Source organism: Salvelinus namaycush, chromosome 18 (genome assembly GCF_016432855.1).
Source record: "Salvelinus namaycush isolate Seneca chromosome 18, SaNama_1.0, whole genome shotgun sequence".
In the NCBI taxonomy this organism is placed as follows: domain Eukaryota; kingdom Metazoa; phylum Chordata; class Actinopteri; order Salmoniformes; family Salmonidae; genus Salvelinus; species Salvelinus namaycush.
In genome coordinates this window covers 29866074-29887387 of record NC_052324.1, presented here as the reverse complement: position 1 = coordinate 29887387, position 21314 = coordinate 29866074, and the positions used below count along the sequence as shown (strand labels likewise).

At 43.7% G+C, this 21314-nt stretch overlaps 1 protein-coding gene across 1 annotated transcript in view; it reads right to left on the bottom strand.

Annotated features, from left to right (window-relative positions):
• Positions 1-12056: 12056 nt before the first annotated feature.
• sema4c (sema domain, immunoglobulin domain (Ig), transmembrane domain (TM) and short cytoplasmic domain, (semaphorin) 4C) overlaps positions 12057-21314 on the bottom strand; it is a 39751-nt gene continuing 30493 nt past the window's right edge. Inside the window, exons 12-16 of the mRNA XM_039013668.1 lie at positions 17512-17669; positions 17231-17322; positions 14689-16977; positions 13959-14145; positions 12057-13653 (exon numbers count right to left, since the gene is read on the bottom strand). Coding sequence (XP_038869596.1) covers positions 16073-16977; positions 17231-17322; positions 17512-17669 — 1155 coding nt within the window. The 3' untranslated portion in view covers positions 12057-13653; positions 13959-14145; positions 14689-16072. The remainder of the gene's footprint in view (positions 13654-13958; positions 14146-14688; positions 16978-17230; positions 17323-17511; positions 17670-21314) is intronic.

Genomic DNA, 21314 nt, shown 5'->3' with positions numbered 1-21314 from the left:
TTGTTGCAATTTTGATGAGGCTCTCTAGTTCAGATATCGGTAAGTGGACTGGAGGTAGGGCATGAAAGGGATAACGAATCCAGTTGTTTATGTCATCCGTTTCAGGAAAGTACCTGCGTAATTGTGCACCCAGCTCACTCAGGTGCTTCACTATAGCACATTTGACATTGTCCGTAAGCTTGAGTTCATTTGCACACAAAAAATCATACAATGATGGAAAGACCTGTGTGTTGTCCTTGTTAATGCAGACAGAAAAGAGCTCCAACTTCTTAATCATAGCCTCAATTTTGTCCCGCACATTGAATATAGTTGCGGAGAGTCCCTGTAATCCTAGATTCAGATCATTCAGGCGAGAAAAAACATCACCCAGATAGGCCAGTCGTGTGAGAAACTCGACATCAGGCAAGCGGTCAGACAAGTGAAAATTATGGTCAGTAAAGAAAACTTTAAGCTCGTCTCTCAATTAAAAAACATGTGTCAATACTTTGCCCCATGATAACCAGCGCACTTCTGTACGTTGTAAAAGCATTACATGGTCGCTGCCCATATCATTGCATAATGCAGAAAATACACGAGAGTTCAGGGGCCTCGCTTTAACAAAGTTAACCATTTTCACTGTAGTGTTCAAAACGTCTTTCAAGCTGTCAGGCATTCCCTTGGCAGCAAGAGCCTCTCGTGGATGCTGCAGTATACCCAAGTGGTGTCGGGAGCAACTGCTTGCATGCCACTATGTCTCCCTGTCATGGCTTTTGCGCCATTAGTACAGATACCAACACATCTTGACCACCAAAGTCTATTTGATGTCACAAAGTTATCCAGTACTTTAAAAATATCCTATCATGTTGTCCTGGTTTCCAGTGGTTTGCAGAGGAGGATATCTTCCTTAATTGACAACCATAAACGTAATGGACATATATCAAGAGCTGTGCCAGGCCCGCCATTTCTGTTGACTAATCCAGCTGTAACATATAATTCACTGGCTTTTATGCAAAGCAGTAATTGTTTCAAAACCTCTCTGGCCATGTCAGTGATGCATCGTGAAACAGTGTTGTTTGATGAAGGCATTGTCTGAAGAATGAAGTCCTCCACAATAGTATGGGGCTTGCCTGTCCTAGCCACTCGGTAGCTCACAATATAAGACGCTTCTAGCCATTTATTATTCGGTATCTGTAGCTTTTATACATGTCTTACTACTCGAAAGTCGTCTTTATTCTCACTCAAAAAACTCCTGTGGCTTATTTTTCAAATTGTCATGTTTCGTTTCTAAATGTCTGCGCAAGAGTGAAGGTGATTGGATGTTAATTATTTGACTAGGCTACCTGTATTTGACATTGTGTTGTTATTTCGCTGAACACTAGATGGTTTAATTTTATTTTTGGCAGTGAAACGAGGCTAATCAGGCGAGAAAAAAACCTCACCCAAATGTATTGCCCCATTGGAAAATATAAATGTACTGTTTGAAAATGTGAAGAAGAATTATTTAAAAAAATAAATAAATGTGAATAACATTTTTATTTGGCGTACCCCCGGCGGCATTGCACGTAACCCTGGGGGTACGCGTACCCCAGTTTGGTAATACCTGGGTTAGATTAATTGGTCCCTCTCCTGATAGGCCCTACTCTGACTCATCTGCTGCTACTCATACAGAGTTGTACTGTGTATTTCTCCTCAGTCTGTTCACAGTTGACTTGATAATTGCCTCCTCCAATCTGTCTGCCAGACAAACATCTTTATGCATTTACCTTTTTCTAAACAGGGAAGGGAGAGTTTATGTTCCTATCTCTGTAGTATTTGTCTGTGAGTACAAGACCGAGGACAGACCAGTCTGCTTCCTTTCATGTCCTCTCAATTCAGTTTCAATTCAAGGGGCTTCATTGGCATGGGAAACATATGTTTACATTGCCAAAGCAAGTGAAATATATAATAAACGAAAGTGAAATAAACAATAAAAAGTGAACAGTAAATACTACACTCACAGAAGTTCCAAAATAATACAGACATTTCAAATGTCATATTATGTCTATATACAGTGTTGTAACGATGTGCTAATAGTTAAAGCACAAAAGGGAAAATAAATAAACATAAATATGGGTTATATTTACAATGGTGTTCGTTCTTCACTGGTTGCCCTTTTCTTGTGGCAACAGATCACAAATCTTGCTGCTGTGATGGCACACTGTGGTATTTCACCCAATAGATATGGGAGTTTATCAAAGTTTGATTTGTTTTCGAATTCTTTGTAGGTCTGTGTAATCTGAAGTAAAAATGTTTGTCTCTAATATGGTCATACATTTGGCAGGAGGTTAGGAAGTGCATTTCAGTTTCCACCTCATTTTGTCGGCACTGTGCACACAGCCTGTCTTCTATTCAGAGCCAGGTCTGCCTACGGCGACCTTTCTCAAGAGCAAGGCTATGCTCACTGAGTCTGTACATAGTTCTTATGGCTGGGGGCAGTATTGAGTAGCTTGGATGAATAAGGTGCCCAGAGATGCCCAGAGTAAACGGCCTGCTACTCAGTCCCAGTTGCTAAAATATGCATATTATTAGTATATTTGGATAGAAAACACTCTGAAGTTTCTAAAACTGTTTGAATGATGTCTGTGAGTATAACAGAACTCATATGGCAGGCAGAAACCTGAGAAAAAATCCAACCAGGAAGTGGGAAATCTGAGGTTGGTCGTTTTTCAACTCATTCCCTATTGAAGATACAGTGGGATATTGGTCATTTGCACTTCCTAAGGCTTCCACTAGATGTCAACAGTCTTTAGAAACTTGTTTGAGGCTTCTACTGTAAAGGAGGGGCTCATAAGGGCTCTTTGAGTCAGTGGTCTGGCAGAGTGCCACAGGCTCGTGACGCTCGTTCACGTGAGAGGTAGCTCGCGTTCCATTGCATTTCTGAAGACAAAGGAATTCTCCGGTTGGAACATTATTGAAGATTTATGTTAAAAACATCCTAAAGATTGATTCTATACATCGTTTGACATGTTTCTACGGACTGTAACTGAACTTTTTGACAATTCGTCTGCTCCTAGTGAACGCGCTTCGTGACTTTGGATTTGTTTACAAAATGCGCAAACAAAAGTAGCTATTTGGACATAAATGATGGACATTATCGAACAAAACAAACATTTATTGTGGAACTGGGATTCCTGGGAGTGCATTCTGATGAAGATCATCAAAGGTAAGTGAATATTTATCATGTTATTTCTGACTTCTGTTGACTGCACAATATGGCGGATATCTTTTTGGCTGGTTTGGGCTCTGAGCGCCGTACTCAGATTATTGCATGGTATGCTTTTTCCGTAAAGCTTTTTTGAAATCTGACACAGCGGTTGCATTAAGGAGAAGTGGATCTAAAATTCCATGTATAACACTTGTATCTTTGATCAACGTTTATTATGAGTATTTCTGGAAATTGATGTGGCTCTCTGCAAAATCACTGGATGTTTTTGGAACTACTGAACATAACGCGCTAATGTATACTGAGATTTTTTATATAAATATGAACTTTACCGAACAAAACATACATGTATTGTGTAACATGAAGTCCTATGAGTGTCATCTGAGGAAGATCATCAAAGGTTAGTGATTGATTTTATCTCTATTTCTGCTTTTTGTGACTCCTGTCTTTGGCTGGAAAAATGGCTGTGTTTTTCTGTGACTTGGCGGTGACCTAACATAATCGTTTGTTGTGCTTGCGCTGTAAAGCCTTTTTGAAATCGGAAACCGTGGTGGGATTAACAACAAGATTACCTTTAAAATGGTATAAGATGTGTGTTTGAGGAATTTTAATTATGAGATTTCTGTTGTATGAATTTGGCACCCTGCACTTTCACTGGCTGTTGTCATATCGATCCCGTTAGCGGGATCTCAGCCATAAGAAGTTAAAGCTTTCCTTAATTTTGGGTCAGTCACAGTGGTCAGGTATTCTGCCACTGTGTACTCTCTGTTTAGGGCCAAATATCATTCCAGTTTGCTCTGTTTTGTTGTGAATTCGTTCCAATGTGTCAAGTAATTCTCTTTTTGTTTTCTCATGATTTGTTTGGGTCTATTTGTGTTGCTGTCCTGGGGCTCTGTGGGGTCTTTTTGTGTTTGTGAACAGAGCCCCACGACCAGCTTTCTTACGGGATTATTCTCCAGGTTCATCTTTCTGTAGGTGATGACTTTGTTATGGAAGAATTTAACGTCTCTTTTCTGGATTTTGATAATTAGTGGGTATCGGCCTAATTCTGCTCTGCATGCATTATTGGGTGTTTTAAATTGTACACTTGGGATATTTTTGCAGAATTCTGCATGCGGAGTCTCAATTTGGTGTTTGTGCCATTTTGTGAATTCTTGGTTAGTGAGCGAACCCCTGACCTCACAACCATAAAGTGCAATGAGTTTTGTAACTGATTAAAGTATTTTTAGACAGATCATAATTGTTATGTCAAATTTCATTTTCCTTTTGATGGCATAGAAGGCCCTTCTTGCCTTGTCTCTCAGATCGTTGGAAGTTACCTGTGGCGCTGATGTTTAGGCCGAGGTATGTATAGTTTTTTGTGTGCTCTAGGGCATCGGTCTCTAGATGGAATTTGTATTTGTGGTCCTGACAACTGGACCTTTTTTTGGAACACCATTATTTTTGTCTTACTGAGATTTACTGTCAGAGCCCATGTCTGACAGAATCTGTGCAGAAGATCTAGGTGCTACTGTAGGCCCTTCTTGGTAGGGGACAGAAGCACCAGATCATCAACAAACAGTAGACATTTGACTTCAGATTCTAGGATGGTGAGGCTGGGTGCTGCAGACTGTTCTAGTGCCCGTACCAATTCGTTGATATATATGTTGAAGAGGGTGGGGCTTAAGCTGCATCCCTGTCTCACCCCACGACCTTGTGAAAAGAAATGTGTGTGTTTCTTGCCAATTTTAAATGCACACTTGTTGTTTGTGTACATGGATTTTATAATGTGTTTTCCCCAACACCACTTTCCATCAATTTATATAGCAGACCCTCATGCCAAGTTGAGTCAAAATATTTTTTGAAGTCAGCAAAGCATGAGAAGACTTTGTCTTTGTTTTGTTTGGTATGTTTGTCAATTAGGGTGTGCAGGGTGAATACGTGGTCTGCCGTACAGTAATTTGGCAAAAAGCCAATTTGACATTTTCTCAGTACATTGTTTTCACTGAGGAAATGTACAAGTCTGATGTTAATGATAATGCAGAGGATTTTCCCAAGGTTGCTGTTGACGCATATCCCACGGTATGCAGGCCAGGCAGCAGGCTGTTAGCCAGCCTGCCAGCTTAGTGGAGTCTGCCACTAGCACAGTCAGTGTAGTCAGCTCAGCTATCCCCATTGAGACCATGTCTGTGCCTCGACCTAGGTTGGGCAAAACTAAACATGGCCGTGTTCGCCTTAGCAATCTCACTAGGATAAAGACCTCCTCCATTCCTGCCATTATTGAAAGAGATCGTGATACCTCACATCTCAAAATAGGGCTACTTAATGTTAGATCCCTCACTTCAAAGGCAGTTATAGTCAATTAACTAATCACTGATCATAATCTTGATGTGATTGGCCTGACTGAAACATGGCTTAAGCCTGATGAATTTACTGTGTTAAATGAGGCCTCACCTCCTGGTTACACTAGTGACCATATCCCCCGTGCATCCCGCAAAGGCGGAGGTGTTGCTAACATTTACGATAGCAAATTTCAATTTACAAAAAAAATGACGTTTTCGTCTTTTGAGCTTCTAGTCATGAAATCTATGCAGCCTACTCAATCACTTTTTATAGCTACTGTTTACAGGCCTCCTGGGCCATATACAGCGTTCCTCACTAAGTTCCCTGAATTCCTATCGGACCTTGTAGTCATAGCAGATAATATTCACATTTATGGTGATTTTAATAATCACATGGAAAAGTCAACAGACCCACTCCAAAAGGCTTTCGGAGCCATCATCGACTCAGTGGGTTTTGTCCAACATGTCTCTGGACCTACTCACTGTCACAGTCATACTCTGGAACTAGTTTTGTCCCATGAAATTAATGTTTTTCCTCATAATCCTGGACTATCGGACCACCATTTTATTACGTTTGCAATCGCAACAAATAATCTGCTCAGACCCCAACCAAGGAGCATCAAAAGTCGTGCTATAAATTCTCAGACAACACAAAGATTCCTTGATACCCTTCCAGACTCCCTCTGCCTACCCAAGGATGTCAGAGGACAAAAATCAGTTAACCACCTAACTGAGGAACTCAATTTAACCTTGCCGCAATACCCTAGATGCAGTTGCACCCCTAAAAACTAAAAACATTTGTCATAAGAAACTAGCTCCCTGGTATACAGAAAATACCCGAGCTCTGAAGCAAGCTTCCAGAAAATTGGAACGGAAATGGTGCCACACCAAACTGGAAGTCTTCCGACTAGCTTGGAAAGACAGTACCGTGCAGTATCGAAGAGCCCTCACTGCTGCTCGATCATCCTATTTTTCCAACTTAATTGAGGAAAACAAGAACAATCCGAAATGTCTTTTTGATACTGTCACAAAGCTAACTAAAAAGCAGCATTCCCCAGGTGAAGATGGCTTTCACTTCAGCAGTAATAAATTCATGAACTTCTTTGAGGAAAAGATGATCTTTGAGGAAATGATCATTTGAAAGCAAATTACGGACTCCTCTTTAAATCTGCGTATTCCTCCAAAGCTCAGCTCTCCTGCCAGGACCTAGGATCAAGAGAGACACTCAAGTGTTTTAGTACTATATCTCTTGACACAATGATGAAAATAATCATGGCCTCTAAACCTTCAAGCTGCATACTGGACCCTATTCCAACTAAACTACTGAAAGAACTGCTTCCTGTGCTTGGCCCTCCTATGTTGAACATAATAAACGTCTCTCTATCCACTGGATGTGTACCAAACTCACTAAAAGTGGCAGTAATAAAGCCTCTCTTGAAAAAGCCAAACCTTGACCCAGAAAATATAAAAAACTATCGGCCTATATCGAATTCTATTCCTCTCAAAATAAATGAAAAAGCTGTTGCGCAGCAACTCACTGCCTTCCTGAAGACAAACAATGTATACGAAATGCTTCAGTCTGGTTTTAGACCCCATCATAGCACTGAGACTGCACTTGTGAAGGCGGTAAATTACCTTTTAATGGCGTCAGACCGAGGCTTTGCATCTGTCTTCGTGCTCCTAGACCTTAGTGCTGCCTTTGATACCATCGATCACCACATTCTTCTGGAGAGATTGGAAACCCAAATTGGTCTACATGGACAAGTTCTGGCCTGGTTAATATCTTATCTGTCGGAAAGATATCAGTTTGTCTCTGTGAATGGTTTGTCCTCTGACAAATCAATTGTACATTTCAGTGTTCCTCAAGGTTCCGTTTTAGGACCACTATTATTTTCACTGTATATTTTACCTCTTGGGGATGTCATTCGAAAACATAATGTTAACTTTCACTGCTATGCGGATGACACACAGCTGTACATTTCAATGAAACAGGGTGAAGCCCCAAAATTGCCCTCCCTAGAAGCCTGTGTTTCAGACATAAGGAAGTGGATGGCTGCAAACTTTCTACTTTTAAACTCGGACAAAACAGAGATGCTTGTTCTAGGTCCCAAGAAACAAAGAGATCTTCTATTGAATCTGACAATTCATCTTGATGGTTGTAAAGTCGTCTCAAATAAAACTGTGAAGGACCTCGGCGTTACTCTGGACCCTGATCTCTCTTTTGACGAACATATCAAGACTGTTTCAAGGACAGCTTTTTTCCATCTACGTAACATTGCAAAAATCAGAAACTTTCTGTCCAAAAATCCATTTTTTTGTTACTTCTAGGTTAGACTACTGCAATGCTCTACTTTCCGGCTACCCGGATAAAGCACTAAATAAACTTCAGTTAGTGCTAAATACGGCTGCTAGAATCCTGACTAGAACTATTACTCCAGTGCTAGCCTCCCTACACTGGCTTCCTGTTAAGGCAAGGGCTGATTTCAAGATTTACTGCTAACCTACAAAGCATTACATGGACTTGCTCCTACCTATCTTTCCAATTTGGTCCTGCCGTACATACCTACACGTACGCTACGGTCACAAGACGCAGGCCTCCTAATTGTCCCTAGAATTTCTAAGCAAACAGCTGGAGGCAGGGATTTCTCCTATAGAGCTCCATTTTTATGGAATGGTCCTTCTACCCATGTGAGAGACGCAGACTCGGTCTCAACTTTTAAGTCTTTACTGAAGACTCATCTCTTCAGTGGGTCATATGATTGAGTGTAGTCTGGCCCAGGAGTGTGAAGGTGAACAAAAAGGCTCTGGAGCAACGAACCGCCCTTGCTGTCTCTGCCTGGCCGGTTCCCCTCTCTCCACTGGGATTCTCTGCCTCTAACCCTATTACAGGGGCTGAGTCACTGGCTTACTGGTACTCTTTCATGCCGTACCTAGGAGGGGTGTGTCACTTGAGTGGGTTGAGTCACTGACGTGGTCTTCCTGTCTGGGTTGGCGCACCCCCATGGGTTGTGCCGTGGCGGAGATCTTTGTGGGCTATACTCGGCCTTGTCTCAGGATGGTAAGTTGGTGGTTGAAGATATCCCTCTAGTGGTGTGGGGGCTGTGCTTTGGCAAATTGGGTGGGGTTATATCCTTCCTGTTTGGTCCTGTCCGGGGGTATCTTCGGATGGGGCCACAGTGTCTCCTGACCCCTCCTGTCTCAGCCTCCAGTATTTATGCTGCAGTAGTTTATGTGTCGGGGGGCTAGGGTCAGTCTGTTATATCTGGAGTACTTCTCCTGTCTTATCCGGTGTCCTGTGTGAATTTAAGTATGCTCTCTCTAATTCTCTCTTTCTCTCTTTCTTTCTCTCTCTCGGAAGACCTGAGCCCTAGAACCATGCCTCAGGACTACCTGGCATGATGACTCCTTGCTGTCCCCAGTCCACCTGGCCGTTCTTCTGCTCCATTTTCAACTGTTCTGCCTGCGGCTATGGAACCCTGACCTGTTCACCGGATGTGCTACCTGTCCCAGACCTGCTGTTTTCAACTCTCTAGAGAGCAGGAGCGGTAGAGATACTCTAAATGATCGGCTATGAAAAGCCAACTGACATTTACTCCTGAGGTGCTGACTTGCTGCACCCTCGACAACTACTGTGATTGTTATTATTTGACCATGCTGGTCATTTATGAACATTTGAACATCTTGGCCATGTTCTGTTATAATCTCCACCCGGCACAGCCAGAAGAGGACTGGCCACCCCTCATAGCCTGGTTCCTCTCTAGGTTTCTTCCTAGGTTTTGGCCTTTCTAGGGAGTTTTTCCTAGCCACCGTGCTTCTACACCTGCATTGCTTGCTGTTTGGGGTTTTAGGCTGGGTTTCTGTACAGCACTTTGAGATATCAGCTGATGTAAGAAGGGCTATATAAATAAATTTGATTTGATTTGATTTAGTTATTGTGTTCAAATTTGTCTCCACTTTTGTAAATTGGGGTTATCAGTCCTTGGTTCCAAATATTGGGGAAGATGCCAGAGCTGAAGATGATGTTAAAAGAGTTTAAGTATAGCCAATTGGAATTTGTGATCTGTATGTTTTATCATTTCATGTAGGATACCATCAACACCACAGGCTTTTTTGGGTTGGAGGGTTTGTATTTTGTCCTGTAGTAATTGGAGAATCCAGTGGGTTCTGGTAGTCTTTAATAGCTGATGAATCTAAGATGTGTAATTGATCATGTATATGTTTTTGCTGTTTGTTCTTTGTTATAGAGCCAAAAAGATTAGAAAAGTGGTTAATCCACACATCTCCGTTTTGGATAGATAACTCTTCATGTTGTTGTTTGTTTAGTGTATTAAACTTTTCCCAGAAGTGGTTCGATTCTATGGATTCTTCAATTACCTTGAGCTGATTTCTGGCGTGCTGTTCCTTCTTTTTCCGTAGTGTATTTCTGTATTGTTTTAGTGATTCACAATAGTGAAGGCGTAGACTTAGGTTTTCTGGGACTATCTTTTTGGTTGGATAGGTTTCTCATTTTCTTTCTTAGGTTTTTGCATTCTTCATCAAACCATTTTTCATTGTTTTTCATTTTCTTAGGTTGTCTGCTTGAAATTTTTAGATTTGATAGGGAAGTCGAAAGGTCAAATACACTTTTTAGGTTTTCTACTGTAAAGTTTACACCTTCACAATTGCAGTGAACTGTTTTGTCCAGGAAGTTGTCTAAAAGGGATTGAATTTGTTGTTGCCTAATTGTTTTTTGGTAGGTTTCTACACTACTTTACTTCCATCTGTAGCATTTCTTAATATTGTGCAGCTCCTTTGGCGTTGATGCCTCATGATTGAGTATTGCTCTGTTCAGGTAGAGTGTGATTTTGCTGTGATCTGATAGGGAATACTGTCACCTCCAGGTAGGTGTTTGTTTCCCTGTGTGCTGAGTGTCAGGTTCTTGTCCGGTTCTGGCATTAAGGTCGCAACAGACTATTACATGTCCCTGGGCCTGGAAATGGTTGATCTCCCCCTCTAGGATGGAGAAGATGTCATCTGAGTCCCTTCCCAGTTTCACACCTGGTAGTTTGGTGGATGGGACTACCAGCTCTCTGTAACCTAGAGGGTAACCAGTTGGTCCGTCTCCTCCATACCATTTTTCTTGTAGGATGACAATGTCTGTATTTTCCATTTTTTTTAATGAAGTCTGTTCCTGCTCTTTAGGCCAAAGGCAGATAACCTCAGACCTTGTATATTCCAGGATGAGATAGTAAATGCTTTGTCTTCCATAGTGTCTAGTGTTGTTTAGGGACCATTACAGTAGGTGTGAGCAGAGCATGTTGAGCATCTGATACATACCTCTTAGGTCACGGGATGGTGTTTGGGCGGGTGTACTAGTGGGGGTTGGGCCTGTTGCTCTGCTCACGGCCTGGGCATATGTGCAGCTATCATGTTCTCTCTCTCTCTGTCTCTCTCTCTCACGTTATTTCTCTCTCTGTAGCCTGTGTGTGTCTGTGTGCGTGCATGTGAGTGCGATGAGATGAGTAAGAGCATACATAGCCGTGGTTGGTGACCTATAAAGAGGAGATTAAAGCATTCTCTGTGGCCCAGCTGTGTACTCTGTGACGTCACACTCCCACCTCTCACTCCCCACAGCTGGGTCTGTGGGTCTGGCACACTGAGAGCATGTGGCTTCGCTAGCACCAGGCATACGGGAAAGCAGCAGGCACAACGTCAACAGGGAAGAGGAGACTGGATGAACGCTAGACATGGTAATGCAGACCTTGAAACTGGAGAGAGAATAGGCCTGATAGAATAAATTAATAGGCATTATACTGTATCAGGCCTAATAAAATAGAACCAGGCCTATTAGAATATAGCCTTGGCTCCCAGGCTTTGCTCAAGGTGAGTTGAAAGGCTCTGACAGAGGCTTAATAGAATATAATAATGACTCAACCTAATATCAGGCCTAATAGAATATTATATTGAGCCTAATAGAATGAATGACATGTTCAAAAAAGGACTTCAAAAGCACAGGGCCAGTAGGCCTCATTTAAGATGTTAGGGTGGCAGGTAGCCCAGTGGTTAAGAGTGTTGGGCCAGTAACTGAAAGGTCACTGGTTTGAATCCCCTATGTGAAAAATCTGTCGATGTTCCCTTGAGCAACTTAACCCAAATTTTGGGTTGCTCTGTATAAGAGTGTAGGCTAAAATGTAAGTGTAATGTTACTAATTGGTTCAGTTTCTTTACGAAGCCCTTATATAACCATTATAATTCCCCTGTGTGATAAAGAAGAATCTTTAATGAGGTATCTTAAATAAGTTCCTACATAACATGTGTGATGTTTGTGTTTCCTGTTCTTTCCCCATAGCTACTTGTTTCAATTAGTGAGAGTATACGACTAGGTCTACATCCTCTGCACATTCTGCCTCTAATGCACTGAATGGCCAGGCTGTTATCTCACTAATGAGTTGAAGCTCACTCTGATTAAAATGTATAATATAATTTTGTACCCTTGAATGTTGGATAACAGGCTCTTGGTTTGATGGTTCATTTACATGAACCCCCCAGCACACACATACACAATTTGAGTAGATTTCTACTTTTATTCATGTATATATACACATATAAAAAAATAAGGACATATGTACAATGATAATAAATATTGACATGTTTTTACAAGCGAAATAAGTTACTTAACATCATTTCATAAACATTAAAAGATTGAGAACAAACAGCCAGAGGAACTTTTGCAACTTAAAGCCAAAAAGGAAATTAATAATAATAATAATGGTAATATAATAATATTATTGAAAAACAACAGAATAAAAAGGCTTAGGTGAAGAGATGTGGAAAGCGTTGTTTTTGACAGGCAGAGTGTAATCTCCAAAAAGGCAGTAACTGCTCATTTGGTCTAAAATAAGTTAATGTCATTTTTGCTCCATTAAATACATGTTTAATCATGTGGACAAGTGTCCTGCCTCTATTGTATTGTGTTTAGGAGAAAATGGGGGTCATGTTAGCAGTAACTGCATAAAGTTACTGTGAAACCAAGGTAAATGAAAGCCATTTTTCTCAGATCCACGCTATGAGCAGTCACTGCCTTTTTGCTTGGTAGGGCAGTAATAACTAGCCTATATAGATCCAGAATTGCACATGCAGATTTTTGGGGGGATTGTGCCTTACATCACTTTTGTGAGTTTGAAGGATAATTTTCTTCTAAGAGAGTTTTATGACATATCAGACATAATGTCCAAGGATTTTTAAAAATACATAATTGTAAGACAAATCAGTTAAATATCTATACCAATCTTAACAGCTCCTGTAGCTTGAATTCACAGCAATGTTAATAGATTGTAAAGTGTCTGAACCAGTGCTTGGTAACATATTCAATCTATACATATTAAATGGATGTATAAATATTTAAGATTTTATATCAAACCTCAGATCATGAAATCACGAGTTATCATTTGGTTAAAAGGAAGTTGCTTTGCTTGGTTGGTCCTATGACGCTCTGATGATCTGTTTACTTTCTCATGTGGTAGGAAGTCAGGGATCGGCTTCAGTAGATTACTACTGACATCTAAACAGGATGTTGACCATCCACAAGCTTGTTGCCTTCTGAAGAAAATGAAGCTCTAAATAAAATATGCAGGAATGTTCCAGGCATGAGAGCTCTTTGAACTGAAGTTTGACAGGCTGTTGAAACTTAAATATCGAAGTGAAATAATAAAATAATATCTAATAATACACCTTTTCAAAAAAAGCAACTGCAGTCTACTTTGGCTTATCCGAAGGTGAAGAGGCACAGCGAAAGTAAACATGTTAAGAAGATGGACAAATTCATGAACAAGTCCTTAACAACTCTTAATCATAAATGAAACTTTTTTTTAGTAGAAAACATTAGTGTCTGCAAAAGTTTGAAACATGATACACTCCTTTTACAATGATGATCATGTCATCAGAGATGTGTACAGTACATTTGCAGAGAAGGTCATGCAACACTAGGATGAACTAACCACTGATGGCCAAGTAAGTACCTCTTCAACCCAGGGATCATTACAATATTCTACATCCCCTTCAGCTGTCTCTAGTATACATTTTGGTGAGAAAGAAAGAAACATCGTACTCCTCTTGTTCCTCCTTTGTGTTGTGTTGTTCTCTGGTCCCTGCAGATGTGTCACAAAGCCACCCCTGGAAGACAAAGCACAGGGAGAGGAACAGGTTAGAGTGGGCACACAGTGATATATAGTCCCTGGAGCAGTAGATTTAATTGTATATGCAAGGCTGTAAAACTTGATTGTGGCAGTTATTTTTCTGGCTAGGTCTTTGGGTGTCTCTTAGGCTGGTCCCAGATTTGTTTGTACTGTCTTGCCAACTCCTACATCAACTCCTACACCAAGTCATAACAATGACCTAGTAGTTGGAATGACAGCACAAACAGATCTGGGATCAGGATAGGTGTCTGTAGGCTTTCAGAGAGAGAGAGCGAGCCATACCTCTGATGGGAGCGATCAGATGAGCCTCTGATCACTCTCTGGAGCCGTTGGTTTGTCACAGGCCATTCATCTATCTTCCATCTGTTGTCTGCTTGTCCCTCTAACAGCACAGGCAGTGTGGGTTTACAGTTCAGTGTCCATCCTTCTCTCTGAATTCAGGCTTTCCACAGTAGCGCCAGGTCATTCTCTGGACATCGGTAGGTAGGTAGGTAGGTGGGTGGGGTTTAGGGAAATAAGGGGTTATTAAAGGGTGTGTCTATAGGACAGGTACAGTGCTGTGGCCCGTCCCCTCCAGGACACACTACTACATCCACCAGGTTTGGCATTCAGGGCAGTGCAGGGGAGGGAGGGCTTCTTTTGGCAGTTCAACCCATCCACCACCCCCGCCCTTACACATACATATTATAAAGCACTTGTTGAGACATCCACTGCAGTCGCAACAGTTTAGTGAGAGTTGACCTACATTCCCCCGTGCCATCCCCACCACATGACTGAAAGCAATGCCTTTGTCTCATCTCAAATTCGGAATAATAAGTGAATGTGCTGTTGTAGGTTCTGTTGTGGGATTATGTCAAAGACAAATTTCCATAATCACATCACAAGGAAGTGTATCTGAATGGGTTTAACTGAAATTCCCATGAACCACTTGTGTAAATGTGTAGTGCAGTTATTGTAAAAGTAGTACTAAAATGTATTTACTAGTGTGGAGGTTATTTGGGGAGATATCTACCTTGAGCAGGGATAGGAGAGGTTTGTACATGCTTCTCTCACATTCTCATTCACAGAGGGGTGCTTTAAAGCCAATGGTCTTCATTTGTTGCTTCTGTAGTCCATAAGACATAGAAAAACAACACATAAAAATGTCTTAATTTAAATTGTCACAATATATCAGGCAGGGATTGAAGACTTTCTCAGAGGAAAGACTGACAACGTAAAAAAAAGTACAAATCGAGCCGAGAAAGTCTAATTGAGAGTTTGTCCTTCATGTAAACCCCCTGTGTCTTTCACGCAAAGCTCCCTTCATTTTCTCTCTCTTCATCCCTCCCTTTCCTTCCCAGGTTTTACCCCCGGAGAGAGGAACGTGATTGTCGTCTTGCTTTTGAGATTAATTTGTCTTTTATGTGACTCTCGCACTCTCTTTGCTCACAAATACAAAATCGACTCCCATACTTCCATGTTAAGTGCAGAAAGCGAAAAATTCTCCAACAGAACAGAAAAAAGGCAAGCCAGCTCCTCCATCTTTCAGTCAGTCGACTAGTACTGCTTGATTATTGGATGATTGGTATAGCGCTGAAGCTACAACCTTGTCATGAGATCTTGGTCCTCTCTTATCATGAAGCAGTGCTCTCAGGAAACCTTTCCATTTGTTTGACTGCCATGCTTGAGGTGTAGGCCCTCTGCGTTCAATTGTCTTTAAATACAGAATTTACACAGCTTGAGATTTGCACAGCGAAAGCAAGTTAAACTGCTGAAGAAGTTAAAATGTGACAGCCAGTTTGGCGGATGGAACACAATAATAACAGGAGCGGATGGAACACAATAATAACAGGAGCGGATGGAACACAATAATAACAGGAGCGGATGGAACACAATAATAACAGGAGCGGATGGAACACAATAATAACAGGAGCGGATGGAACACAATAATAACAGGAGCGGATGGAACACAATAATAACAGGAGCGGATGGAACACAATAATAACAGGAGCGGATGGAACACAATAATAACAGGAGCGGATGGAACACAATAATAACAGGAGCGGATGGAACACAATAATAACAGGAGCGGATGGAACACAATAATAACAGGAGCGGGTGGAACACAATAATAACAGGAGCGGATGGAACACAATAATAACAGGAGCGGATGGAACACAATAATAACAGGAGTGGATGCTGATGAATATTCGGCGTGTGTGTCACATCACATGCTCTGTGCAAAAAGCGTCTTCTGCCAGTCACAGAGTCAGCCAAACGAGCATTGTCAGAAAAAGAGAGAGAAAGAGCATGGAGTGACAGTGGAGCCGAGAAAGAGAGAGAGAGGAGGGAGGTAGGTTAGTTGCCGTTCGTTGTCTCTTGTTTTGTTTTTTCATTACGGCAGGCGCGGAGAAAGACTACACAGACGACTCTTCAGGGTTGGCGTCAGGCAGCACGCTCCTCTGCTGCAGGGTCCGACGCAGCTCCTCCTTGAAGGGGCTGGAGTAGTCGTTCCCGCCCCCACTCAGCCCCAGCCCTCCTCCACCAGAACCACCCCCGCTAACCCTCTCCTCCCCGGCCGAGCTTAGGTTGAGGCGGATGTAGCCGTTGCTGCCGGAACCCCTGATGTTGGTAAGGCTGAGCCGGCTGGGGGAATGGATGGGCTGGCCGGGGATGGTGCTGGGAGATGCCGTTGGAGCGTGGTGGTGAGACTGGCTGCTGGGGCACAGGGCGTGGCCCGGAACGATCTTCAGCGAGCCGTCTGAGTAGTAGTAGTTGGCGCCCGTCTCCCAGAAGCGGTCCTCGTCGCTGGGCATTTTGCTGGGCACAAAGGTGGGTGGCTCCTTGGGCAGGGTGATGGGGTAGACCAGGGTGCTCTCCAGAGGCTTCATGTCCGCCCCTTTACCTAGGGCCAGCTTCAGACGTCTCCTCAGATACAGAGCTGCCACCAATAGTAATAAACAGGCGGCCCCCAGGGTGATCACCAACACCCAGAACAGACCCATGCTGCCGTCAGGGGCCCGGGCCGCCATGACCACAGGGGAGCTGGCCACCACCGACACCTGGTAGCGCTCCGTCTGGAACTTGACCCCCTGCTCCTCGGAGTAGCACACGTAGCGTCCCGCGTGCACTGGCATGGCGTTGGGAACCACCAGAGCCTTCAGGGCCTGGTCGAAGCGTGGCCCTCCGGCCTCCTCGTCTCCTAGCTGCAGCTCGCGGTCATTGAGGACCCAGGAGGGCTGGGCCAGGTTGGACACCAGCTGGCAGGGCAGCACCATGTCTGATTCTACCACTACTGTCACATTCCTCAGCCGAGAGTTGTCTGGGAGAGAGAGAGAGGGTATGTTAGCCAAGATGTTTATATCCTGAACTCTGAGTTCAACTCATCAACTCTAAGTTAAATTGAGTTCAATTCACTCTATTAGATTTCAATTATGAACTCTTAGTTCAACTCAACAAAAAAATTCTCAATTCTAAGTTCAACTCCATTCAACAACTCTACAAAAATTACTACAACTGTAGTGACCAGCTTTCACCACCAGGGTCCATCAGTCAAGTTTCTCTTTCCCACTCACCAGGGCTGGGGATGGCCACAGGCTTGTCAAACTTGGCTTTGCCCCTGCTGAATCTCTCCAGCATCAGATCTTGGGAAAGGGAGGAGGTAGACCTGTAGGAACAGAGAGCACAGAGAACAGGCATTAATAACATGTCTTTCTGCTATACTGTCTGAGAAGCCTCCACTGAGCTGCTGCTGGCACAGTCAGACCCAACCCACTGAGCAGGGAGGAGGGGAGTGAGCGAAGGGGGGAGGCAGAACCTCTGAGCAGGGGCAGAGGGGAGAGGCAGACATGCTCACCCGCGGTGGAGGTCGATGCGGACACAGGCGCGGCCCTCGCTGTCCCAGGCGCAGTAGGGGTCCCGGGACAGAAGGCAGTCTGGCTGCGACTGATAGCGGCTGCAGTTAGCCAAGGGCAGCTGGAGCACCTCTGAACGTGAGCCAATGTACAAGTACTTCTGCAGACATAGACAGAGAAAGAGGGAGAGAGAGGGGTGGAGACAAGAGGGTAAAAAGAGAGGGGGGAGAGAAAGAGAGGATGAGAAAATAGAAAAAGAACAATTCAGAGAGGGCAGCAGAGATAATAGGATAATCATTCTAAATTACAATAACATTTTGTTCTGCTAGAGAGAAGAGTTTGTTATGAAATCGCTGGCCATGAAAAGCCTGGTTTAGTTAGATAAGGATCAGCATGAGTGTAATGCCAGTTAACATGTGAGTGTAATGCTGTGAAACAGAGGTGATGAGTAGGGCCGGGAGTCACATGGTAATCTGATTGGATAATGGTGATGAGTAGGGCCAGGAGTCAGATGGTAATCTCAAATCATTTTATTTGTCACATACACATGGTTAGCAGATGTTAATGCGAGTGTAGCGAAATGCTTGTGCTTCTAGTTCCGACAATGCAGTAATAACCAACAAGTAATCTAACCTAACAATTCCACAACTACTACCTTATACACACAAGTGTAAAGGGATAAATAATATGTACATAAAGATATATGAATGAGTGATGGTACAGAACGGCATAGGCAAGATGCAGTAGATGGTATAGAGTACAGTATATACATATGAGATGAGTAATGTAGGGTATGTAAACATAAAGTGGCATAGTTTAAAGTGGCTAGTGATACATGTATTACATAAAGATGGCAAGATGCAGTAGATGATATAGAGTACAGTATATACATATACATATGAGATGAGTAATGTAGGGTATGTAAACATTATATTAAGTGGCATTGTTTAAAGTGGCTAGTGGTACATTTTTACATAATTTCCATCAATTCCCATTATTAAAGTGGCTGGAGTTGAGTCAGTATGTTGGCAGCGGCCACTAAATGTTAGTGGTGGCTGTTTAACAGTCTGATGGCCTTGAGATAGAAGCTGTTTTTCAGTCTCTCGGTCCCTGCTTTGATGCACCTGTACTGACCTCGCCTTCTGGATGATAGCGGGGTGAACAGGCAGTGGCTTGGGTGGTTGTTGTCCTTGATGATCTTTATGGCCTTCCTGTGACATCGGGTGGTGTAGGTGTCCTGGAGGGCAGGTAGTTTGCCCCCGGTGATGCGTTGTGCAGACCTCACTACCCTCTGGAGAGCCTTACGGTTGTGGGCGGAGCAGTTGCCGTACCAGGCGGTGATACAGCCCGACAGGATGCTCTCGATTGTGCATCTGTAGAAGTTTGTGAGTGCTTTTGGTGACAAGCCGAATTTCTTCAGCCTCCTGAGGTTGAAGAGGCGCTGCTGCGCCTTCTTCACAACGCTGTCTGTGTGGGTGGACCAATTCAGTTTGTCCGTGATGTGTACACCGAGGAACTTAAAACATTCCACCTTTTCCACTACTGTCCCGTCGATGTGGATAGGGGGGTGCTCCCTCTGCTGTTTCCTGAAGTCCACAATCATCTCCTTTGTTTTGTTGACATTGAGTGTGAGGTTATTTTCCTGACACCACCCTCCGAGGGCCCTCACCTCCTCCCTGTAGGCCGTCTCGTCGTTGTTGGTAATCAAGCCTACCACTGTAGTGTCGTCCGCAAACTTGATGATTGAGTTGGAGGCGTGCATGGCCACGCAGTCGTGGGTGAACAGGGAGTACAGGAGGGGGCTCAGAACGCACCCTTGTGGGGCCCCAGTGTTGAGGATCAGCGGGGTGGAGATGTTGTTACCTACCCTCACCACCTGGGGGCGGCCCGTCAGGAAGTCCAGGACCCAGTTGCACAGGGCGGGGTCGAGACCCAGGGTCTCGAGCTTGATGACGAGTTTGGAGGGTACTATGGTGTTAAATGCTGAGCTGTAGTCGATGAACAGCATTCTCACATAGGTATTCCTCTTGTCCAGATGGGTTAGGGCAGTGTGCAGTGTGGTTGCGATTGCGTCGTCTGTGGACCTATTGGGTCGGTAAGCAAATTGGAGTTGGTCTAGGGTGTCAGGTAGGGTGGAGGTGATATGGTCCTTGACTAGTCTCTCAAAGCACTTCATGATGACGGAAGTGAGTGCTACGGGGCGGTAGTCGTTTAGCTCAGTTACCTTTGCTTTCTTGGGAACAGGAACAATGGTGGCCCTCTTGAAGCATGTGGGAACAGCAGACTGGGATAAGGATTGATTGAATATGTCCTTAAACACACCAGCCAGCTGGTCTGCGCATGCTCTGAGGACGCGGCTGGGAATGCCGTCTGGGCCTGCAGCCTTGCGAGGGTTAACACGTTTAAATGTTTTACTCACCTCGGCTGCAGTGAAGGAGAGCCCGCAGGTTTTGGTAGCGGGCCGTGTCAGTGGCACTGTATTGTCCTCAAAGCGAGCAAAAAAGTTATTTAGCCTGTCTGGGAGCAAGACATCCTGGTCCGCGACGGGGCTGGTTTTCTTTTTGTAATCCGTGATTGACTGTAGACCCTGCCACATACCTCTTGTGTCTGAGCTGTTGAATTGCGACTCTACTTTGTCTCTATACTGAGACTTAGCTTGTTTGATTGCCTTGCGGAGAGAATAGCTACACTGTTTGTATTCGGTCATGTTTCCGGTCACCTTGCCCTGGTTAAAAGCAGTGGTTCGCGCTTTCAGTTTCACGCGAATGCTGCCATCAATCCACGGTTTCTGGTTTGGGAATGTTTTAATCGTTGCTGTGGGTACGACATCGTCAATGCACTTTCTAATGAACTCGCTCACCAAATCAGCGTATTCGTCAATATTGTTGTTGGACGCAATGCGGAACATATCCCAATCCACGTGATCGAAGCAGTCTTGAAGCGTGGAATCAGATTGGTCGGACCAGCGTTGAGCAGACCTGAGCGAGGGAGCTTGTTGTTTTAGTTTCTGTTTGTAGGCTGGAAGAAACAAAATGGAGTCGTGGTCAGCTTTTCCGAAAGGAGGGCGGGGGAGGGCCTTATATGCATCGCGGAAGTTAGTATAACAATGATCCAAGGTTTTACCAGCCCTGGTAGCACAATCGATATGCTGATAGAATTTAGGGAGTTTTGTTTTCAGATTAGCCTTGTTAAAATCCCCAGCTACGATGAATGCAGCCTCAGGGTGTGTGGTTTCCAGTTTACAAAGAGTCAGATAAAGTTCGTTCAGGGCCATCGATGTGTCTGCTTGGGGGGGAATATATACGGCTGTGATTATAATCGAAGAGAATTCCCTTGGTAGATAATGCGGTCGACATTTGATTGTGAGGAATTCTGGATCAGGTGAACAGAATGACTTGAGTTCCTGTATGTTGTTATGATCACACCACGTCTCGTTAATCATAAGGCATACACCCCCACCCCTCTTCTTACCAGAAAGATGTTTGTTTCTGTCGGCGCGATGCGTGAAGAAACCAGCTGGCTGCACCGACTCCGTTAGCGTCTCTTGAGTGAGCCATGTTTCCGTGAAGCAGAGAACGTTCCAATCTCTGATGTCTCTCTGGAATGTTACCCGTGCTCGGATTTCATCAACCTTATTGTCAAGAGACTGGACATTGGCGAGTAGTATGCTAGGGAGTGGAGCGCGATGTGCCCGTCTCCGAAGCCTGACCAGGAGACCGCTTCGTTTGCCCCTTTTACGGCGTCGCTTAAGGTCGCCGGCTGGGATCAGATTCATTGTATTGGGTGGAAGGCAAAACACTGGATC